The sequence below is a fragment of the Pleurodeles waltl genome, chromosome 2_2 (assembly GCF_031143425.1).
Source record: "Pleurodeles waltl isolate 20211129_DDA chromosome 2_2, aPleWal1.hap1.20221129, whole genome shotgun sequence".
NCBI classification, from domain to species: domain Eukaryota; kingdom Metazoa; phylum Chordata; class Amphibia; order Caudata; family Salamandridae; genus Pleurodeles; species Pleurodeles waltl.
In genome coordinates this window covers 176,129,021-176,151,573 of record NC_090439.1, presented here as the reverse complement: position 1 = coordinate 176,151,573, position 22,553 = coordinate 176,129,021, and the positions used below count along the sequence as shown (strand labels likewise).

General features: G+C 47.0%; 1 protein-coding gene across 5 annotated transcripts in view; it reads left to right on the top strand.

Annotated features, from left to right (window-relative positions):
- The window catches only part of PTPN3 (protein tyrosine phosphatase non-receptor type 3), a 1,694,656-nt gene that overhangs the window by 1,086,605 nt on the left and 585,498 nt on the right, over window positions 1–22,553 (top strand). For all 5 annotated transcript variants that reach the window (XM_069219598.1, XM_069219596.1, XM_069219595.1 and 2 more), the window contains one exon: window positions 10,612–10,813. In XM_069219598.1, coding sequence (XP_069075699.1) covers window positions 10,612–10,813 — 202 coding nt within the window. The remainder of the gene's footprint in view (window positions 1–10,611; window positions 10,814–22,553) is intronic.

Sequence of the window (22,553 nt, the reverse complement as noted above, 5' to 3'; positions counted from 1 at the left end):
AGCTATACGCTTTATCTAGTTGCACATATAAATTGTGCTTCAGGGACAAGAGTAAGTAGTGTCTAACCACAAGGTTGTCGAGGTCCCAAATGTCTATTAAGGACCAATGTTGAAGCCAGATGGACAGAGTGCCTTTGCATTAAAAGCTGTGTGGGCTTATACGAGAGGTGTATGTCATATGTCTAGTGGAATATCCAGGATACAATTACAGTATCCCAAACCCCAGGTATCCAAGGGATATGTACCCATCTCCCCATCTGTTTTGACAGCTGGGTGAGGAACTCTTGTTGCTGTTCGTTTGGATCGTAAGTGCTACCACTGCTGACTAGTTTGCTATCTAGTCCACCACGAGGGTAAAAGCTACATTCTCGTTCTGCTATGACCCTACCAGCATCAACTAGGACTCCTGCTCTGAACCAGATCAAGGCTTTCCTAGCATAGGCAGAGAAGTGGTGATAAAGACCTGGTCATTCCATTGTTTCTGGTGTCTTGCTGTCTGAGATTGTATGAGATTCCTATAGGAAGGCTTTTTAACTCACTTTGCGTTTGAGAAAGGAATAATTTCTGTATTGTTTGTTTGCAGTACATATCCCCCTAATGTAGAGAAACAACTAGGGAGTGCCATGGGGCCGATAGTAAGTGTGTTTGCATTCTGCAGATTCTTCGCACCCCTTATTCTGTTTATAAAGGAAATGTGTAGGAAAATGGCTCCCTGTTGCAGTTACCCCCCAGTTTTGCCTGATATTGATGCTGACTTGACTAAGAAGTGTGCCGGGACCCTGCTAACCAGGCCCCAGCACCAGTGTTCTTTCACAAAAAATGTACCATTGTTTCCACGATTGGCACACCTCTGGCACCCAGATAAGACGCTTGTAAAAAGTACCAGTGGTCCCCTAAGGGCTGCAGCATGTGTTGTGCCACCCTAAGGGACCCCTCTCCTAACACATGCACACTGCCATTGCAGATTGTGTGTGTTGGTGGTGAGAAAATGCAAAGTTGATATGGCATCCCCCTCAGGATGCCATGCACACAAAATACTGCCTATAGCATAGGTAAGTCACCCCTCTGGCAGGCCTTAACGCCCAAAGGCTGGGTGCACTATACCACAGGTGAGGGCATAGCTGTATGAGCAAAATGCCCCATACAGTGTCTAAGTCCAGTCTTAGACATTGTAAGTACAGTGTGGCCATATTAAGTATATGGTCTGGGAGATTGTCAAAACGAAATCCACTGCTCCATAATGGCTACACTGAATACTGGCAAGTTTGGTATCAAACTTCTCAGAATAATAAACCCACGCTGATGCCAGTGCTGGATTTATTACAGAATGCACACAGCAGGCGTCTTAGAGATGCCCCCTGTATTTTACCCGGTCCTTCAGTGCAGGACTGATTGGTCTGTGCCAGCCTGCCACTGAGACGAGTTTCTGATCCCATGGGGTGAAAGCCTTTGTGCTCTCTGAGGCCAGAAACAAAGCCTGCACTGGGTGGAGGTGCTTCACACCTCACCCTTGCAGGAACTGTAACACCTAGCAGTGAGCCTCAAAAGCAAAGCCGCCCCCGGACACAGCCCCCCCTTTTGGCGGCAAGTCCAAAGGAGATAATGAGAAAAACAAGGAGGAGTCACCCTCCAGCCAGGACAGCCCCTAAGGTGTCCTGAGCTGAGGTGACCAATGCCTTAGGAAATCCTCCATCTTGTTTTGGAGGATTCCCCCAATAGGAATAGGGATTTGCCACCTCCTCTCAGGGAGGAGGCACAAAGACGGTGTAGCCACTCTCCAGGACAGTAACCATTGGCTGCTGCCTCCCAGACCTAAACACACCCCTAAATTGAGTATATAGGGGGAATCCTGAACCCAGGAGATCAGATTCCTGCAACCTGAAGAAAGAAGGACTGCTGACCTGAAAGCCCCACAGAGACTACGGAGACAACAACTGACTTGGCCCCAGCCCTACCGTCCTGTTTACAGACTCAAGGAACCTGCACAGTGGCGCATCCAGCGGGACAAGCGACCTCTGAGGACTCAGGGGACTGACCTGCACCTAAAGGACCAAGAACCTCCTGAGGACAGCAGCTCTGTCCAGAAATACCAACAAAGAAAGCAACTTTAAAGAGACTCCAACTTCCTGCCAGAAGCATGAGTCTTCACACTCTGCACCGAACGCCCCTGGCTCGAGTTCAGGAGAACCAACACCGCAGAGAGGACCCCCAGGTGACTGCAATGACATGGGCACCCTGTGTCGACCTCCCTGCACCCCCACAGCGACGCCTGCAGAGAGGATCCAGAGGCTCCCCCTGACTGCGACTGCCTGGTAACAAAGGAACCGCCTGGACCAAGCACTGCACCCGCAATCCCCGGGACCGAGAGGAGCCACCTACCAGTGCAGGAGTGACCAGCAGGCGGCCCTCATCCTAGCCCAGTCGGTGGCTGGCCTGAGAAGCCCCCCTGTGCCCTGCCTGCATCACCAAAGTGACCCCTACGTCTCTCCATTGCTTTCAACGCAAAACCCGACACCTACTTTGCACACTGCACCCAGCCGCCCTGGTGCCGCTGATGGTGTATTTTGTGTGCTTTGTGTCTCCGCCCCCCTCCCCTCCCCCCCTCTCCAGTGCTCTACAAAACCCCAATGGTACTTACCTGCTAGCAGACTGGAACCGGAGCACCCCTGTTCTCCTCAGGCGCCTATGTTATTTGGGCCCTCCTTTGACCTCTGCACCTGACCGGCTCTGTGTTGCTGGTGTTGTGGGTTTGGGGTTGCCTTGAACCCCCAACGGTGGGCTGCCGATGACCAGGAGACAGACTGAACTTGTAAGTGCTTTACTTACCTGAGAAACTAACAAATACTTACCTCCCCGGGAACTGTTGATTTTTGCACTGTGTCCACTTTGAGAATAGCTTATTGCCATTCTTGCCAAAACTGTGTATACTACTGTTTTAATTCAAAGTTCCATACTTGTCTGTGTGAAGTACCTTTCAATGTATGTACTTAACTAAATTCTGAACCTTGTGGTTCTAAAAATAAATTAAGAAAATAATATTTGTCTATATAAAAACCTATTGGCTGTTAAGTCTTTGAGTGTATGTTCTCATTTATTGCCTGTGTGTGTACAACAAATGCTTAACACTACCCTCTGATAAGCCTACCGCTCGACCACACGACCACAAAATAGAGCATTAGTATTATCTAATTTTGCCACTATCAACCTATAAGGGTAACCCTTGTGCTCTGTGCACACTATCTCTCACTTTGAGATAGTATATACAGAGCCAACTTCCTGCACAATGCATTTGCTCCCCCAAGGGGTTCCATGGGTAACAGCAACAATGATGCTAGGGACAGAAGGAAAACAACCAACTGTCCAGAGAAAACTGAGAAATCAGTGAGCATCATCTTGAGTGGTGGGTTTGCAGCTATTTGAATTGGAAGCCCTCCTGGAGCTCTCCAACTGAAAGAGCCATAAGCCCCGCAATATTAGGGGCAGGAGGGCTCTTAGGTGGTGGGACTTCTTCCATCTTTTACAGGAGATGGTCTGCATCTGAGCGGTCACTCCCAGGTGGAGCCCGGAGCATCTCCTGAAGAGGTGCCAAGTGTGAGCTTTCCTCATTCTCGGACTCTTCAGACAAAGTGATAGCCGTCTCTGTTGTTGGGTCTCAGAAGGAGGCTACACCCACAAAAGTTGAACTTTTACTGTCTCAGGCCTGATCCTGGGAGGGAGTTGCCTTCGAAGTAGGTGGTGTGGTGGGATTCTCCCTTGGATGTCTGCATCATAGTTTGGTCACCTGATGTGTTCATTTGCAGGATGCATCTGCTTATAACGAGGATCCTTCACTCTATGCGCAGTCCCAGCTGCCTCAGACTCAGTAAAGAAGTAAGTCTTCTTCCCCTAAAGGATTTTAAGTTTGGCTGGTAATAGTAACAAATATTTCAAGCCCATTTGTTTAAGTTTCCTTTTTACACCTAGAAAAGAAGCCCTCTGATGCTGAACAGGTGGTGTGTAGTCAAGAAAGACGAGGCACTGATGACTGTCTTTTTCAGGACGTCCCACCTGCCACTCAGCTCATAGAATTTCTTCTCTGTCCTTAAAAATCAAGAGTTCAGTGACAAACAGCAGGGCACCAGAAGAAGGTCGCCAAACTGGAACCCATTGTACGCTCTTGATTGAGAAGAAGGGCAAAAAGTTGTGGGGTGTTACAAAACATTTACGTCTCCAGGACTTCCACCATGTCTTGTTCTTCAGAGTCTTCAGGCATGATGTATGCCCTAATGTTACTGTGTTGGTAATGGCATTCAGCATCTTCCACCCTGCCCTTCAGAAAACGTGCCTGTTCTGCTAAGTCATGCACCTGTTTTCTGCAGGTCTGGTGTCCGGGGCTGCAATTTCTGCAGTATTTTTTCTGACTTAGTGACCGTTTGAGCCAATCGCTTGTGTCCGTTACACAGTAGACCAACTGCAATGGCAGTAGTGTCTACCTTAGCATTAAGGTATGCTTTATGTGTCTCTTTGGCCTTCAGAATTATGTCTAGCTTGTTCGGCTCGGTCTCAGTGTTTTCTTCTGTTGGGCGATCATTGTTTCTTTTGATAAAATGATTTCCAGCTGTAGCTAGTTGTAGTCAACCCATTCTGTGCAGGACTTTCTCTGACGCTTGGTAGACATTCCCAGCTGTGACTCATTGAAGGGTAACAAAAGGACTGTCTATCCCTGTGATTATGGGTAAGATTAGACCTTTATCTGTCAGGCCCACTTGCTGAAACTCAGCAACTGTAGGTTAGGATACGGTTGTGACAGCTGTGGAAGAGAAGGGACTTACTATGTGGAGCATCTTTTATCGTGGGTTGTGCTGCCCTTGCCAGGCTTACTGGCCTTTAGATTCCCCCTTTACTCTATTCACAATGTCCAGCAGTTGTTGGGAAAATATGTCCCCAACCCATTGGGTTTCTAAGTTAGTGTTTTTCCCTTGTTCTCTCTTTTGTACCTCTGCATGTAGCCCAGTGCCAGATGGTCCAGCTAGTAGGCTTAGTAGACCCAATGAATAATCAATTGCCTCCAGGGATCAGAGGTGATGAAGGCATCCTGGAGATGTGGCCTGCTGATATTTGGACCAGCCCTATCAGTATTGCAGAATCCTTGGCTGCACGTATCAAGCACCAGGGATGCTTGGACTCATCATGGTGCCAGGACTAGCCACAAGATCCTCCGGGCTCTGCACTCCAAAAATCAGTGCTACTGTCTGTAGTATTTGCATGATTTAAAACAGAAGCTTTATGGCTCCCCAAGGACTCTGTGTCAGTGTGTGTGAACTGAGCACTAGTATGGAATGTATGAATGCTTGCTTTAGAATGTTGGAGTTCATAGGTACACACAGAGGAGTAAAGATGTGTGATTTACAGCTCTGTGTGTTGCCTAGTCATTTGGCAGGTACAAGACTACACAAGACGCTACAACTGTGATGAGATAGGTGCTCTCCTGGAAAGTACACCGTGGACCAAGCAAACTGTTGGTGCGTGCCACGTCTGCCTTTGTCGAAGTGCTGAGTCGACATTTGGAATCAAAGAGTAACTCTGGCCGATGTGAAGCTGGTGAAAAGAGAGAGAACTTCACATAAATCATTGTAAATCATACATCATTGGTCAAGAAACTATGACCGAGGTACTGCAAAAAAAGTACTGCTCTGCCATGCAAAATAAAGTTATACATTACACAGAGCATTAATGCTGAAGGGGTATTGAACCAAGCTTACAAAGCACAGTTAAAGGCAATCATAATTTGCCATATATCATTACGAATATTAGTGCTGACTGAGAGAACAAGCAAGCATACTGCTGTTACTCTTTCCTGAGGTTTGAAAAGTGGAGCATAAGAACGTCAGCAACTGGGGAAGACCTAAATAGAAGCAATGTATTTGTGCTTACTGAGTTGTCCAATACCTGAAACAACACATCATCAAAGTTGCCAGGTGGCGGCTCAGAACAACTCCAGAGGTCTGCATGAGTGATGGGGCTCCGATGGAGACCAAGAAGAAGGTCAAAACTCCAATGGCTGTCCTGGATGACCCAGAAGCTGAAACATCGTCAGGCCTCAGTGATGAAGCCTTTGACTGAACTCCACCCTCAATACCAGCCAATCCCGTGATCAGTTACCATCCTGCCGCCTAAAACTACCACCACCATTTGATAACACCAAAACATTGGCAATAGATGTACTGCCTGGATAGAGACATTTGAAGATTTCATTGATGCATATGAAGAGACTGATAATGGGAAGCTTATCAAAATATCTCAAAAATCTTGCTGGTGATGGTGTGAAAGATGTCCTAAAGAAAGTTTAATCCAGTACCAAATGCAAAATACGATCAACATGTTTTAAGTAAAAAATGTCAGAGTTGGTGAAACAGGTGATGAATTTGTGAGAAGACTCAACACACTCATCAAACACTGTAAGTTCAATTAAGTTAATGATAAAGAAGCCATGAGGTTTAGAGTGATCGATTGATACTTGTCTGATTCATTCAGATGATGAATGCTGAGAGAAATTCGATGTTGATGGCTGACAGAGCTGAGGAATGTGCTAAGAGACAAGCGGCAGACATGGAGGCTGGAGATGCCTAGATCCTGTCAGTCATGAGTGTGAAAAGTGATATGAAACAAAAGACTGAAGGCCACAAAGTGATGTCTACACACACAAAAACAAGTTGTATTTCAGATGTGGATTTGTGTTTCCACATGCAGGAAAGTGTCCTGCCATTGGTCAAATATGCAAATAATGTAGTAACGAGAACCATTTTTTGATGATGTGCAGAACGAAGGAAAAAGTAAGTGTGTTATGGCGCGAAGACAAAATGGCAGCCAGAAAATTCTAGAAGCAATATTTGACACATGCCCACACGGCCAAGTGGCGACATCAGTTGAAGCAAATAGATACTACATACAGTTGATCATAATCTAAATCATCGTCCAACAGTTCTTCAGCCTCAGTATGAAGGGAAAGTGATGAAAGTGATTGTGCCATGTCAATGCCTACCTCAGAAAAACATAGACATGCCAGACTGGTTGCTTGTGAGGAGAAAAGTCAACATGTCAAAATAACAAAATCATACAAACACTGTCCAAAGATTACACTGAAAATAAATGGATGTTTAATACCTTTAACTATTGCTAATGGTACTTCAATAAATATAATGCCTGAAGAGAAGTACAATGAACTGTCTCTGTTACTGCAGTTTATGCCATCAAAGGCCAAAGTATGCAGTTGGGCTGCATAGACACCCTCGAAGAGTAAAGGCTTGTTTATTGTGAAAGTGAAACATAAGAAAACAAAAGTCATGAGCACTGATCCATGCACATCAAGGTACAGTGGCAAGGGCCTGCTTGCTTAGCTTCAACACAGCTGCTGATATGGGACTAACTTCAGTGAATTACAGCATGAATGCTCATCACGAAATAATAAGTCAATTCCCTTCATTGTTTCATGGTTTAGGAAAGTTAAAGACTATGAAAGTAAAACTACGTATTATTGAGAATTTTCCATCCTGTTGCTTAGAGACATAGACAAGTTGCTTCTCATTTACAAGAAGCTGTTGACAGTGAACTTAAATAATTTTTTAAGCATAATATTATTGAACGTTCTTCTGGTCCAACACCATGGATTTCTCCATAGTAGTGCCTACAAAGGACAATAAAGGTGCTGTTCGCACATGAGTTGATATGCACCAAGCAAACAAAGTAATTGAACGAGAGTGACATCCAGGGCTGCACATTGCTGACATGATCATGTAATTGAATGGTGCCAAAATCTTCTCAAGACTTGGGGCCTCATTCTGACCAAAGTACCGCCGTCAGAATACCGCTGCGCTGTCAAAAGATCGCCGCGGTAATTCTGAGTTTTCCGCTGGGCTGGCGGGCGACCGCCAGAAGGCCGCCCGCCAGCCCAGCAGGAAACCCCCTTCCTTGAGGATGCCGGCTCCGAATGGAGCCGGCGGAGTGGAAGGGGTGCGACGGGTGCAGTTGCACCCGTCGCGATTTTCAATGTCTGCTTGGCAGAAAAACTTTTCCAAGACACCATTTGATGCATCATACAACCTGTTGTGAAGCATTGAACTATAGCAATGAGGTATTGGTTTTTAGAGCTACACAGAAGGAGCACGATAGCGCCCTCACACAAGTTAGTCAATTATTCAGTGATACAGGTTTGACTTTAAACACAGTCACAAGTGAGTTCAATAATACAAAATGTTAATTCTTTTTGCCATATCTTTTCTGATTGAGGCATGATGCCTGATGCTGCAAAAGTACAAGCTCTGACAAATGCTGAACCCCCCACAAGAATTTTCAATGGTGTGTTCTTTTCAGCTACTGTTCACTATATATAAGCAACTTTACCCCTGTTAGTGATCCATTACTAGAGTCAGCCAATAATTTTTTTTCCTTAAAATGGTCACAAGAATATGAAGAGTTTCAAGAGAATCAAACATACCATAGGAAATGCTACAGAACTTGTGTACTTCAGTCCAAAGCTTCATACCAAGATTGAAGTTGAAGCTAGCAAGGTTGGGTTAGATGCTACACTTACACAGCATAGTGGATGCCCAAATGTAAGATGGCATTATCGTGGCCTTTGCTAGTAGAAGTTTATCTCAAGCAGAACGTATTTACTCACAGCCTGAAAAGGGCATCTCCATGTATTCCTGTACGGAAAGCCTTTTACTCTGGTGACTGATCATCAAGCCTTGCTGACCATCTTTACCAATCCAAAACCCAGGTTGCCTCCTGAAATTGAGAGATGAGGACTATGATTGGAAGAGTATGACTATACAGCTGTGCATTGCCCAGGAGAGGATTACAATCCTGCTAATTACTTTTTAAGAGTGCCCATTCAAGGTCATAATACTCCATCCAAAATGGCTGAGGCCTACATACATTTCATTTTCAAGTACAAGAGCTGCCATATTGTTAGCCCAGATAGTCACTGCTTTGAGTCATGGTAGTGACCTGCTCAAGTTAAAAGACATAATTACACATCAGTCGTGGAACAAATGCATTTGACCTCTCAGTAATGATGCTGAATATCAAAAGTGCAAGAATGTCAAAGGTGAATGTCCATAACGGTGGGAGGAGTTATTCTTTGAGGATCAATGATCCTGATTCTGGGGAGTCTAGGACAGAAGGTAATACAAGTGGCTCACAAAAGATCACATGGTAGTGTTGCTGCAAAGAGAGCTCTCTGAGGCGGAGTTTGTTTTCCATACCTAGATGAAAGAGTTGAAAAAGAACTCCAGGCCGGTCACTTTTGCAGTTGCCTGTCAACCACAGTTACTCAACATACTCAGAACATGTCAGAACTTCCTAAACATGTCTGGGAGGGAATAGCCATTGACTTTGTTGGTCCACTTGACAACATCAATTAATGGTGATAACAGATTAATATTCACGTTGTCCTTTGGTTGAAGAGCTCTCATCCATGACACCTGAGCGAGTAATCAAAAACTTAACAGCATATTTGCATCATGGGGTTTGCTGACCATTGTGAAGTCTAACGATGGTCCACCCTTCCACAGCAAATAATTTAAGGAATTCCTAGAGCAACTGAACATAAAGCATCAAAAGATCACTCCTTTGTGGCCACATGGAAAGTGTATTCAGACAAGAGGCAACATGTGAAAGACCGCTCATTCAAAAAAGGATATTTGGTGATCGCTCGACAACAATGGAAAAGAAAATCTGATGCTCCTTACGATGCTGAACCTTTTCAAGTAATGTCTACCAAAGGACACCTGGTGATTGCCCCACGACCTTGGAAGTCCCTTACCGGAGACTGTTCTCACTTCAGGCCTGTGTTTCATCGGTCTTCAACTCAAGATGGTGAAGGAAAGACTTGATTGTGAAAACCCAACGACTGTTGCTGATTCCTTACCATCCTTGGCACTTTCAAACATTAAAGATGACTGTTAATAGTTTACAGCAACCAAATTGGGTCAACAGATAAAAGCAGCAAAAAGGTTAATTGAAGAGATCTTGTTGTACATGTTTCTGTATATTTAGGTATTTGTATCTGTCAACTGATTTTCTAAAAAATTGCAGTTTTTCATTTAACAGAGGGGAGATGTAGTATCTTGCATGATTTAGGATAGAACCAATATGGCTCCCCTAGGAGTCGTATCAGTGTGTGTGGCGTAAACACTAGAATAGAATATATGAATGCTTGCTTTAGATTGTTGGAGTTCACAGGTACATGCAGAGGAATAAAGATGTGTGACTTACTGGTCTGTGTGTGGCCTAGTCATTTGTCTGATACCATTCTAGGGAAGACGCTACACTGTCCAGAACTTGCTTCTCCCCTGCAGGTGCCCCCCTGCCCTCAACAGGAATCCGAACTTTGGAGTTCGGCCTTGCAGCTTTCCCAGAACTCGTTTGTCGTCAAAGGTATTCTGATACTAGCTACAAAAGGAAGATGATCTAGTGGTAATTACCATTTTGATGAGGAAATTGATGTTTTTATTAGCTAATTTGTCATTCATTAGATACTCAAAAATCAATGCTTAATTTGACTCATAGCCATTTTATTTTGTGCAGAAGCAGTGATCCTATATGCCTTTTCATGCTCTTTTCTTATAGGCATGGGTCTGAAAACAGCCCTACAGAGAAATGTTTTACCCTCTCGCAGACTAACTCCTTGCCACATTCTCCAAATGGAGTGCGGAATCTTTCCTCGGGGTCTCACCCGCTGGACGGGGTGGATAAACAGTTCTTGGAGACTTATGACACTGTTCAAAAAGGGAGTCTCACAGAAGATTCAAATATGTACTACTTTGATAAGGTATGTTGGATAAAAATATTCCCCATCATAATTGTTGCAGTATAATAAAAATTGAAAATTCTTGACGGTGAACACATCATATGTACAGTTGATGTGAAAAAAAGTGCTTGTGTACTGTTTGAAAATGGACAGTGGGATGGACTACATTTGTTTTTATAGTGTTCTCACTGTTTACTACCTAGATGAAAGCTTGAAGGTAGTAAGCTGTTATTCTGAAGATTCTAAAACATATTTAGAAATCTCTTTTTAAATAAGAAAATGTGTCTGTGCCCATGAGTGTATTTACTTGACAGCTACTTGAGCTAACTGCTATGTCTTTGTTTTTGTCAGTTTCCTTTTGATCCATACAGTTTTATGCTAAATGATTTTTCACACATTTCCATACAAATTGATCTGTCTTTACAAACCAAAATACTATGCACTAGGATTGTTACTCTAAACAGGTTAAATAATTTTGAGAAGCAATACACCTTTTATTATGGAATAAGATAATTTCAGTGGTTTGGGATAATGGATATCAAATGTTAATGAAGCGTATTTGCAGCATAATATCAATAATTTGATTCTTGCTGACTTACAAATGACTTCAGCTCCTGTTTTCAATCTTCTGTCCAAATAACTGTGCCTATAATCTTTTATTTTTTGTAATCTGCAGTCTTTCTACTAAAACTGCTATCTGTGTTTCACAAGAGCCACTCCACTACTAAGGAGGATGAGTGGCAGCATAGGCTGAATCCCATATGTGAGGTATCCTATTACTTCAACTGCACTCAACAGGACAGATTTGATGATCATATCTTTGTGTAATTTCCCGGAGCAAAGGAAGGCAAGGTAGTGACCAAACAAACCTTTTCACATTGGGTTATCCTCCGTATGAAGTTCTGTTTTGGCCAAGAGTGACATCCCAAGGGAATTTGTGCCTGTTCCGCTAGTGCCATGAGTGCTTCCACAGTTCTGACCAGAGGTGTCCTGGTGGGAGCCTTTGCAGGGCAACCACATGGTGTCTCCTGCATACCTTTGCTAGCCATTACTGCCTGACATCCCTAGCACACAGTTTCAGATGCTTTGTCAGGGCCGTACCATATGTTCAGCGGAACTAAACTTGATCTACTTAGTCCCAGCTCCCACATGTCATTGCTTTGGGACTCGTTCACTAATGAAGAATCTGCAGGAAGATATCGCCATTATAAGAAAAAGCTACCTATATTTAGTATCAATATTTCTGGTGGATGCATAATCTTCTGTCAGATTCCTCACCACTCTTCCTCCTCTCAGGTGAATTTATGATGTGATTGATAAGATCCCAGAACATCATATGCCATATTGTTGTGTCATTGATGCTTTCAGCATGCGCCAAGTTGGCAACCTATGTACGTGTGCCGGTGTCATTACCTTCTACATGCAGGGTTGCAACTTAAGTCGCATGGCACTACCTAATGATGCTGGAGAGTTCATAGATTGTTTTTGTTTGTGTACATTTAAAAGAACAAGCTTTTGATTATGGAGCCTCCTTTCCTTTATTAGCACTGACTCACACTCTCGCTCTTTTTTCCTCTCTTTCTCTCCCTTTTCTTCTGAACTATTAAAATAATGAATTACCTAAAATGATCATCCTTCAGTTAAATGTACCATTTAACAAGTATGGTTATCACTTCTTAAAATTTTAATGGAATTCCTTCCAGCGATGTACTGGCGATAGTTTGATGGCTTCATCTGTGACTCATGATTGTGTGTTTGCCTCATGGGAATAATAGCCATGCATGCCTTTTTAAAACATGTGGACAACTATGTTGGCTTACATTCCTTGTAATTACATGTGTTCCTGGACATATATTGTTTGAGTTGTACTACTGTTTTGAATAAAAGAATGATGCAATTTATTGTCCATTGTTTTAACTTTCATGATCGAAATAGTTTGTATGCCGTTACCTAAAGTACTATATAATGTTTCAGTGCACAGGCAAATAATGTTATACAAGAGAAGAGCCTGTGGAGGCAATGGTGGGGACAGGCATTGTTGTAACAGGAGAGCATGTTCTAAAATGTTCCTTCTTGCCTTTGCTTTTAGTTTATAGTAGGGACACAAAATGTGATGTGATGAATACTTGCAGTAAGACTAACCACTAGCAATCATTCTGTATTGCATTTTAACCTATCAGTCTTGTGCCCACCATGCCACCTCAGTTTGGACCCAGCCGTATGGATATTAATATTGAACATTCTTGAATAGGAACAGCCCAGCCCTAACTGCCAGGCCGGGTCTTTCCTGGAACACAAGCAACCTGAGACCAGTTGCGGCCTGATTGGGCCTCATCAGTCTGGTGTATGGTTCCAGATGCACTGAGAGCGTAGCACCCTCTTGCGGACATACCCTTGCCATTTGTAGTGTAGTGTACTTTGTACTAGGCAAACTTAATATTTAATGAAATCCAGTTGTCGGAAAATGTTATGCACAAAACATGATGGAAGTGAGTACTTGAGACTGATAGCCTGACCTAATGATGAGAGGTTTGGTCCATGCATAGTTAGTTGTTCCTATATTAGTCTGAAAATCTTGAAGATGACCTCATCTTGTAAGGGAAGGCAGTGGAGATTGATCCAGTCGAGGGTGGGATGTGATGATCATCTATTTCTGACAAGAGTGATATGCTCAGAAACTGAATGTTTATTAGTCTTTGTTTTTTTTAAATGTCAATACATCATTCACCTCATCAATGTATGAAAGGGATAGTTTTTTACAACATATATGAATTCTTGTTTGGGATTGATACGTTTTAGTTTTTTTTAAAGTGAAGTTGGCTGGAGGCATTTTGGGATATTTTGTCAATAATTGTTTGTCCAAAGTGAATGCTGAAGACTTTACTTTAGGGAACAGGATAGACGAGATCTTTTGAGGGAGAGTTTACTGCCCCACAATGAGGAATAACAAGTCTTGGATTGATTCAGTTGAAGGGGAAACAATGCCATCCACGCTTTAGAATGATTGGTTCCAATTCTACCCTGATTGTATGTCAGTGATGTAGATTATTTTAAGCATTTCTCCCATCAACCCTTGTGTGTTTGATGTAATTAACTAAATGACCAAGGATGTGCCCAGATGTGGGTCCCGTTCATGCTTTGCCACAGAATCCAGATTATATTTAACAAAGATAAAACTGGTCTGGGGTTGCTTGTGTCCACTTCTGGAAAGTTCCTTGACTGGCAGTTTGGGATGGACTGTTCCCATCTGGGACAGGATCAGTACTGATTTGTGTAAGTCAGGCCTTTCGTGTAAAGTGACACACTGGGCTAAAATGATAGGTTGAAATGGTACCTGTAGCAATTGCCAGTAGTTCATACTATTGGCAAACATGCCTACATCACCTTTTGTGTGTTTGATCCATGCATCTGCATCAGTGGCATCAGAGACCCTAATGAACAGCTGGCTGCCATGGATTTTGGTGAATGTTAACTCTTCTGTTTGAAGCTGTTAGCCTCCGGTTATGTCAAGACCGGAGGCTAACATTGCAATCTCCTTTATTGCCACCATTCACCGTAGCCTCTTTAAAGAACTTAGAACACCTAACTTCCAACATAATAAAAGGCCTCTGACATCTTCCTTCGTTTGTCACTGCTCCTCGAGCAGATAAGAACATTTCTTATACCCGATAGACACTTAGGGCCAGATGTAGGAAACTAGCAAATTGCGACTTGCAATTTGCGAGTCCGTGTGACTCGCAAATTGCAAGTCGCAATTTGCTATGCAGAAAGGTGTCTCAGACACCTTCTGCGAGTCGCTATGGGGTCGCAAATTGCGGCCTACCTCATTAATATTAATGAGGTTGGTCGCAATTTGCGCCCCCATAGCGACTCTGGGCACTCACGGGGATGGAGGCCTGCTGGGAACAGCAGACCTCCATGTCCGTGACTGCTTTTAAATAAAGCAGTTTTTTTTTCCAAGTGTAGCCCGTTTTCCTTAAAGGAAAACGAGCTGCACTTAGAAAAAAAAAACGAAACCTTTAGTTTCTGATTTTTTTCAGGGCAGGTAGTGGTCCCTTGGACCACTGCCTGCTCTGAAAAAATAATTTTGGGTCCAGTCACAAAGGGGAAGGGGTCCAATGGGGACCCCTTCCCATTTGCGAGTGGGTTACCATCCACTTCAAGTGGATGGTAACTGCGAGTGCGCGGTCGCAAATGGAATTGCATACCACTGTGACTCACAAATAGGAAGGGAACACCACTTCCTATTTGCGACTCGGAAATGCATTTTGCGAGTCGGTTCCGACTCGCAAAATGCATTTCTGCATAGCAAACACGCATTTGCGAGTCGCAAACTGCGAAAATCACCGTTTGCGAGTTGCAAACAGTTTGCTACATCTGGCCCTTATAGTTGCAGGTTCCATACCTTATAATTTCCTTCAGGCATCAGTCTGGATCCAAAAAAATTTCTTGAACAGTACCAATTCGTGCTGTCAGGTGCTGTCGGTCAGCTCTGCGTCTGTCGTCGGTGTTGTGCGCGCTGGGTATGACATTGCGTGACCTATGCGCTGATATTATTTCTTTTCGTTCCAGGCCAGCCAGCGCATATCCAAAGAAGAGCTACCTCTGTCACTTTTTGACTGCCCACACTCCTGGTGCGCCGAGATGTCGTCATGCAAGACTGGATTCAAATCCTGGGGATCCTGTCATCGGGCGATGTCCATGATGGATCTGCAACTTGTGTACTTGTGGTGCCTGGAGTGCAACCACAACCCGAAGTCGCGCTCCGAGTGCCCGGTTGCGAATCCAAAAGCTTTGAGGGAGCAGTTCCTAAACCTCATTGTGGCCTTGGACTCTGCTCCAAATCGATCCCAATCTTGGTCAAAAGGAAGGTCATGAGAACGGTTGTGGTTTCCAAGACCTTGGGACGGTCGGGTAAGTCGATGTACAAAAAGAAGTCAAAGACAAACAAGCGTTCTTCGACTTCATCCCTTCCGTCAGCCTGCGAGGGAAAAGGAGCTTTGTTGTTCCAGGCCTTTGTCCTCAGAACCTGCGTCTGGGATGCCTCTGTGCCTTCTTGAGTCTCTGGGAGCCAGAGTGACCCTGCCCAACTCTGAAATTTTTGAGAGGCCATGCACCTCATATTTGGGCAGCCTGAATCTGCTGGAGTGCCCTTGGGCTCTGCAGGATCAGCAGGGGTCCCCTCAGGTTCTGCGTTGGCGGCTTTGGTTCAGGGGCACCCATGGATCCATTTCTAGATCTGAACAGGGTTCGATCGTACCACCTCGACCTTCCTTAACGCCAGTTCTGATGTCAGCGCTACGAACGCCGCCCGCGCCCCTGGGTGGCGTCGACCCCATCACCATTGCCGACTCCAACACAGAGCCTGACTGATTGTGCTCGGCACAGATTCCAATTTCAACATGGACCTTACTCCTTAGGTCAGATAGGGAATCCAAGAGGCTGGGTTATCTTGGGAAGAAGATGTTTTCTTTCTCCAGCCTGGCATTGCGGTCTGTGAACATTGCATGCCTTTTGTGCCTTTACACCCATACTTTTTGGGGCGCAGTTGCGTAGGTGCTGGCACAGGTCTTGAAGGAGTCCCAGGCCATTCTCTCCCAAGCTGTTGCTGACTGGAGAGATCCAGCGAAGTTCACAATATAATGTGGGCTGGATACGACTGACTTACTGGGCGGATCAATTGCATCAAGAATGGCGCCACACCTGGTTGAGGACATCTGGCTTTTCAGGGGATGTTCAGTCCACCCTTATGGATACTCCTTTTGATGAAGCCAATCTCTTCTGAGACAAGGCAGACTCGGCTCTCACGCTTTATGGATCAAATCTGTTTATTGTTTCAATGTACCAACATAGAAATACAGAGCATCGCAATATAACAAACACACTGCAGCATTTCTAGTCCAAAAGCATTTAAGCGGCCCATAGGGATCATCACCTGTGCATTCATATCAGAGGGGGGCTCCCCCTCACCTCCCCCTTGCAATCCCAAGTATAGGTGAGTCACTCGCAGAGGACTGCTGCACTGGTAAGCGAACTCCAGACATAGTAAAACAAAACATATAACACCAACATTTCTTCCCTTGGTATGCCCCGTCATCCATCAGTCTCTCCATTCCCCCGCCCCGCCCCCCCGCTTAGCCCTAGTTCTCCCAAAGATCTCTCATGCAGACATCCTCCCAGAGGCTCAAGTCAACCCCAACACTCTCAGATAAGCCGGACAAGCCAATTCAGTGAACTCTGTGGATAAAATCTGCAAGAATGGTCTCCATAAGTCACTCAGGTCCCCCACCCGCTGCTGAGAGGCCAGAGTGAGCTTCTCCATTGCCAAAATAAACCACAACTTCTGCAGCTATGACACGTATGTCGGTATCCTGTCCGTGCCCCACAGTGCTAACATCAGCTGCAACGCCGCGTTGAGAGCCAGGGCCATTTGCTGCCCTTTTAACGATCTCAGAGAAAAGGTGAGCGGGTTGGGCAGACCCAGTAAGATATACGATGGGAATCTAGGGATCTTGGTACTAAACGCTGCATCAGTAGTATCTATAATGCTCTCCCAATATCTATCAAGCTTGGGGCAATGCCAGCGTAAGTGTACAAGTGTACCCCTGCCCCCACACCCTCTCCAACAGAGGCTAGACTTAGTGAGATCCCATGTGTGTATCCTTGCTGGGGTGTAGTACCAATAGGAGGCCACCTTATATGCTGTCTCCGTGCCTGCCGCATTATAGGCCGTATGATGTATCCTATAGAAGATACTATCCCACTCTTCGTCAGAAAGCTCCCTTTCCAGCTCCCTCTCCCATCGCAACTGTTCCTTAGACTTGGACAGCCTGTAAAGCTCTGAAATTACTCGTTTATCATCCTTCTTCAGCAGGAGTCATTTCACAAACGGCGTTAGCGGCCTATCTATTAATGCTATTAGCCGGCAACAGGGCCCAGTGCCATATCTGATAATACATCATCCTGTCCGCCTCTGTCAAGCCGTATTTCTCTCTCATCTGGTCGAAAGGAATCACTCTTTGCTCATCAGAAAGGCTCCCCACCCTTTTACATCCCGCCTCGTGCCAACGTCGCAGCGCTTCCACATGTAACCCCGGCTCAAAGTCCGGATTCGCACCTATGGGGGTCATCGGAGACAGGAACGACGTCAGCCCCAACCGTCCGGCCACCGCATCCCATACCTGTAACGTTGTTCCCATGATCGGGGAGGAGTAAAGTCCTCCCGCCCTGTGCCGACGGCAGAGCCAGGTCTCCTTCCATATATGGGAGCCTGCCACCGCCTGGTCCATAAAGCACCAATGTTTCTCAGTGAGCGAGCGACTCCACTCTAAAAGAAAACGCAGCTGCGTTGCCTGAAAATATCGCAAGAGGCAGGGAACCGTCAACCCTCCCTCCCCCTTAGGGCGATACAGAACCCGTTGCAAGAGGCATGCCGGTCGACCCTCTCAGACAAATCTCCGAACCGCTGCTTGAAGATTCACGACCGTCCGGGGCGGAGGAGTTAGGGGAAGCGCCTGGAACACATACAGTACACGCGGCAAGATTGTCATCTTCACCGCCGCCACTCTACCCAGCCAGGACAGCTGGAGCCTCCCCCAGGTCTCTAGATCTCGCTGCACCTCACAAACCAGCTTCGTGTAATTCAAGCTCGCTGCCCTTGCAGCAGAAGGTGCCAGGTCAATCCCTAAGTAGGAAAGCCGCGAGGACGGCCATGTAAAGGGGTACCGGGCCCTCAGATCCTCCTCATGCTCCATGCTGATAAACCGGCTAAGGACCTGCGACTTCTGCATGTTCACCCAGAATCCCGAGACCCGGCCAAACTCATCAAGAATCCCCATAAGGCCAGGCAGCGAGGTCGCGGGTTCTGCCAGTGTAAGGATCACGTCATCTGCATACAAGGTGATGAGATGAGTATCGCCTCCGAATTTCACGCCAGTGATCAGAGGGATGTCTCGCAGATGCTGCGCCAAAGGCTCCATGTAATGCGCAAACAAGAGAGGAGAGAGCGGGCACCCCTGCCGGGTCCCTCGTCTGATTGGGAACGGCAAGGAAAGCGTACCATTAATACGGACAGCAGCACTAGGAGACTGGTAGATACAGCGGATCCACGTCATGAAACCCGGGCCCAACCCGAAACGCTCCAGCACCTTAAAAAGATATGGCCAATGAACCCTATCGAACGCTTTCTCTGCGTCGATAGAGAGGAAGGGCGCCTCCCGACGGGAACGGTCCGTTTTGTCTAGTAAATGAAGCAACCGCTTTGTGTTATCGTTGTACTGTCTGTGCGGAATAAAACCTGCCTGATCCGGATCAATAAGACCCGGCATATAGTAATTCAGGCGATGGGCAAGTATTCCTGTGAATAGTTTGGCATCTATATTCAAGAGCGAGATCGGCCTATCGGAAGCGCACTCCTCTGGATCCTTCCCCGGCTTATGTATAACTGCAATAGTGGCATCCAGCATACTGGTCGTTTGCGCTTCCGACGTTCCGAAGGAATTGAAGAGCCGAACCAAAAGGGGCACAAGTTCCACACAAAAGGTCTTATAGAAAAGTGCCATAAAGCTATCTGGGCCAGGGGACTTCCCCACTTGCAGGCGTGAGATTGCTGATATAACCTCTTCCGCCCTTATAGGTTGGTCCAGAGAAGATGCCTCCCTCTCACCTCTCACATTACTCCGTGCGTCCACCGCATACAACCCTCGATAGAACTCCGCAAACGCCTCTGCAATTTGATCACTTGTTCGCGCTTCCGCCCCTGAAGGGGAACGAACCAACTTTATTGTTGAATCTGCGTGCTTCGCCTGTAAGCGGTGTGCCAGAAGCTTCCCGCATCTGTTGCTCCCGATGTAATACTTGTGCTTAAGACGCGCGATCGCGTATTCCACCCTATCCCAATCTAGCCATTTCAGCTGTTGCCTCACCTTCTCCAACTCCCGCCAGATTCTGGGTGCACCCGTAGATTTATGTGAGCGCTCCAAAACCGCCACTCTCTGTTACAGCTCCTCCCTGATCACCCTCCGTGCTTTATTATCACTAGTGGACAGTGACCTCACCTCCCCTCTCACCACCGCCTTCAAGGCCTCCCACAAAGTCCCCATGCAGGTGTTCGCGTCGTCATTAAAACTAAGGTAATCCGTGATTGCACATCGGATTGACTTCACCGTTGCCCCAGTCTGAAGCAATGAGTCCCTGAAGTGCCAGCCAGAGGCACCCACCTGTCTCAGATCCAAAGTAACCTCTGCAGTGATAGGAGCGTGATCAGTCAGGGCCCGAGGCTCAATCGTGGTCTCCCTAACTCGGTAGAGGAGCTCCTGCGATGCCAGAAAAAGTTCAAGCCGTGCATACGTCTTGGTTGCAGCGGAGTAAAAGGAATAATCCCTAAGCATAGGGTGTGCCCTCCTCTACACGTCCTCCAGACTGCACTCAGCCAGCCACTGGTGACCTGCCACCGTCAACGCCCCCGCCTGCCCATAGCGGTGACCAGAGCGATCTAGATCATTATCCATCACCAAGTTAAAATCGCCTCCCACCAAAATGGCACCACCCGGTGAGTGCAGCATCGGGGAAACAGCCTGCCTCAGAAAGGTTTCTTGCTGAGTATTAGGAGCATATAGAGAAGCAATAGTAAAGGAAAAGGCCCCCACCCTCATTCGGATGGCCAGAAACTTTCGCTGCACCTCATGTATTTTTGCCACTACTTCCCCGGGAAAGGACCTCGAAAGCAATATCGCGACCCCAGCGTGTTTCGTGGAGGCTGAAGACCAGAATTGCCTAGGGAACCACTTGGAGCGCATGCGGTATGTGTCCTTCTGCACTAAGTGTGTCTCCTGTAGTAAACAGATATGGCTCCCAGACTTCTCGAGGGCCAATAAGATCGCCAACCTCTTAGTCGGACTGTTGAGCCCACGAACATTCAAGCTTATACATTTAATAGTCATGCATCAAAAGGAGAAAAGCAGTCAGGAAGGGAGGGGCCCCGCGGGGGAACCACAACCTAGGACAGACCATCAGCCACTCCGGATAACATGGCCATACCGCTACTCCATCCAATAACCAATATCGCAGAGAAGCACAGCAACATACAACCAGTACGCACAACAGGTGCTCACAACAACAAAGTCCTCACACATACATCTCCGCTGAGGTGAAGTCTCAACAGGGCTGTAGAACCTCTCAAGGTCGTCAGGCCAAGTCCAACGACCCCGCCACCTGGACCCCTCTTGAACGGCCGCAAAGGCCTAAAGCGATGCGACCCACAGCAGATCAGCTCTCCTCAGCCACCGCTCCCTCAAGCATTAGTCCCAACGGCCACACTGCTCAATACTGACTCCCATTCCGACATTTGCTCCAAAGCCGTAGGGTGCTGCTGCTTCTGTCTTCTCTCCTTCTGTCGCCAGCGCGGGCGATCACAGTCAGTCAAGCCCCCGTGAGCACCTGGGTCCTGGCTATCACCCTCCAAGCGCAAAAATCGATTGGCCTCCGATACGGTCCTCACCTGTCGGAGCTGATCCTCCCAGCAGAAGACAAGGCGGAATGGGTGACCCCACGAGTAAGTCACATCATGCGCTCGCAAATGCTCTGTAATGGGCTTGAATTCTCGCCGCTGCTGCAAGGTCCGGGCCGAGAGGTCCTGAAATAGTTGGAGCGCATGCCCTCTGAAATGGACCTGCGGAAGATTGTGAGCCCGCTGCAAAATGCTTTCTTTAAGCCCATAACTATGAAGGCTAAAATATCTGGTGGCCGGTCCCCGGCTCCACCAGCGCGGCTTACTCGGTGAACTCTGTCTAACGTAATCTCCCGGGTCTCCTCCAGGCCAAGTAATGAGCGAAACAGTTCCACCACAAAGTCTCCAATGTCCTCCTTCTCCGCCCCAACCGGCACCCCTCTGATTCGGATATTATGCCTCCTTGAGCGATTCTCCAAGTCCTCCACCGCTATCTGTAGGAGGTCCTGCTGCTCCCGCAGGTGTACGACCTCCTGTTGCAGGCCCGCCACTTCCTCGCCGTGGGAGATCTCGCAATCTTCCATCAGTGCCACTCGCTCACCCAGAGACGTAACCTCCCCTCGCAGCTCTCTCACCTCCTGAGATATGTCCCTTCGGAGTTCCTGTATATCACTCCGGAGCGAGTCGAACAACGAGGTAAGGAAACCATTCGTGACCGGGGACCCCTCGTCCACCTCCATCTCCCAACACGTCTCAGGGGACTTCGCCGCCGGTGGCTCCTCAGCAGCACCACCCGGCACCGGTCGTGCTCCAGTCAGCATTTCTCTTACTGACCGCTCCCGCTTGGACTTGGAAGCGGCCATCACTCCTGTTTGCTGTTGTGCTCGTTCTATCTCCCGGCCAGGGCCTCTTCACAGACTCCTGTGGAGACCGGATCACTCCAGGCCTCGTGTTTCGCCAACTGCTGCTTGCCTTTCGCACTCCCTCTGGCCTCTCGTCTCCTTGTTGCTTATTGCGCCGCCAGGCGGGGCCACTGCAGGCCGACCACACTGCCGGTCAGCAGCCTAGCACTGTGTGCCGTCTCGCCTCAAAGACGGGGCGACCAGCTGCACCCCTGCTCCTCCACCACTACCTCCAGGGAGGGGGAGCCAAGCTCTGTGGGCGGATCCGCCTTCTGGGGCCGTCGGCGCTCCTCTCCGCACCGGTACAGCCCTCACCTTGCCACGGCCCCGCCGTCCACTTACTGGGCTCTTGCCGCTATGTCTCCCGCGGCCAGGCGAGCGCCAGGTCCGGGGCAACCACGCAGCTCAATCT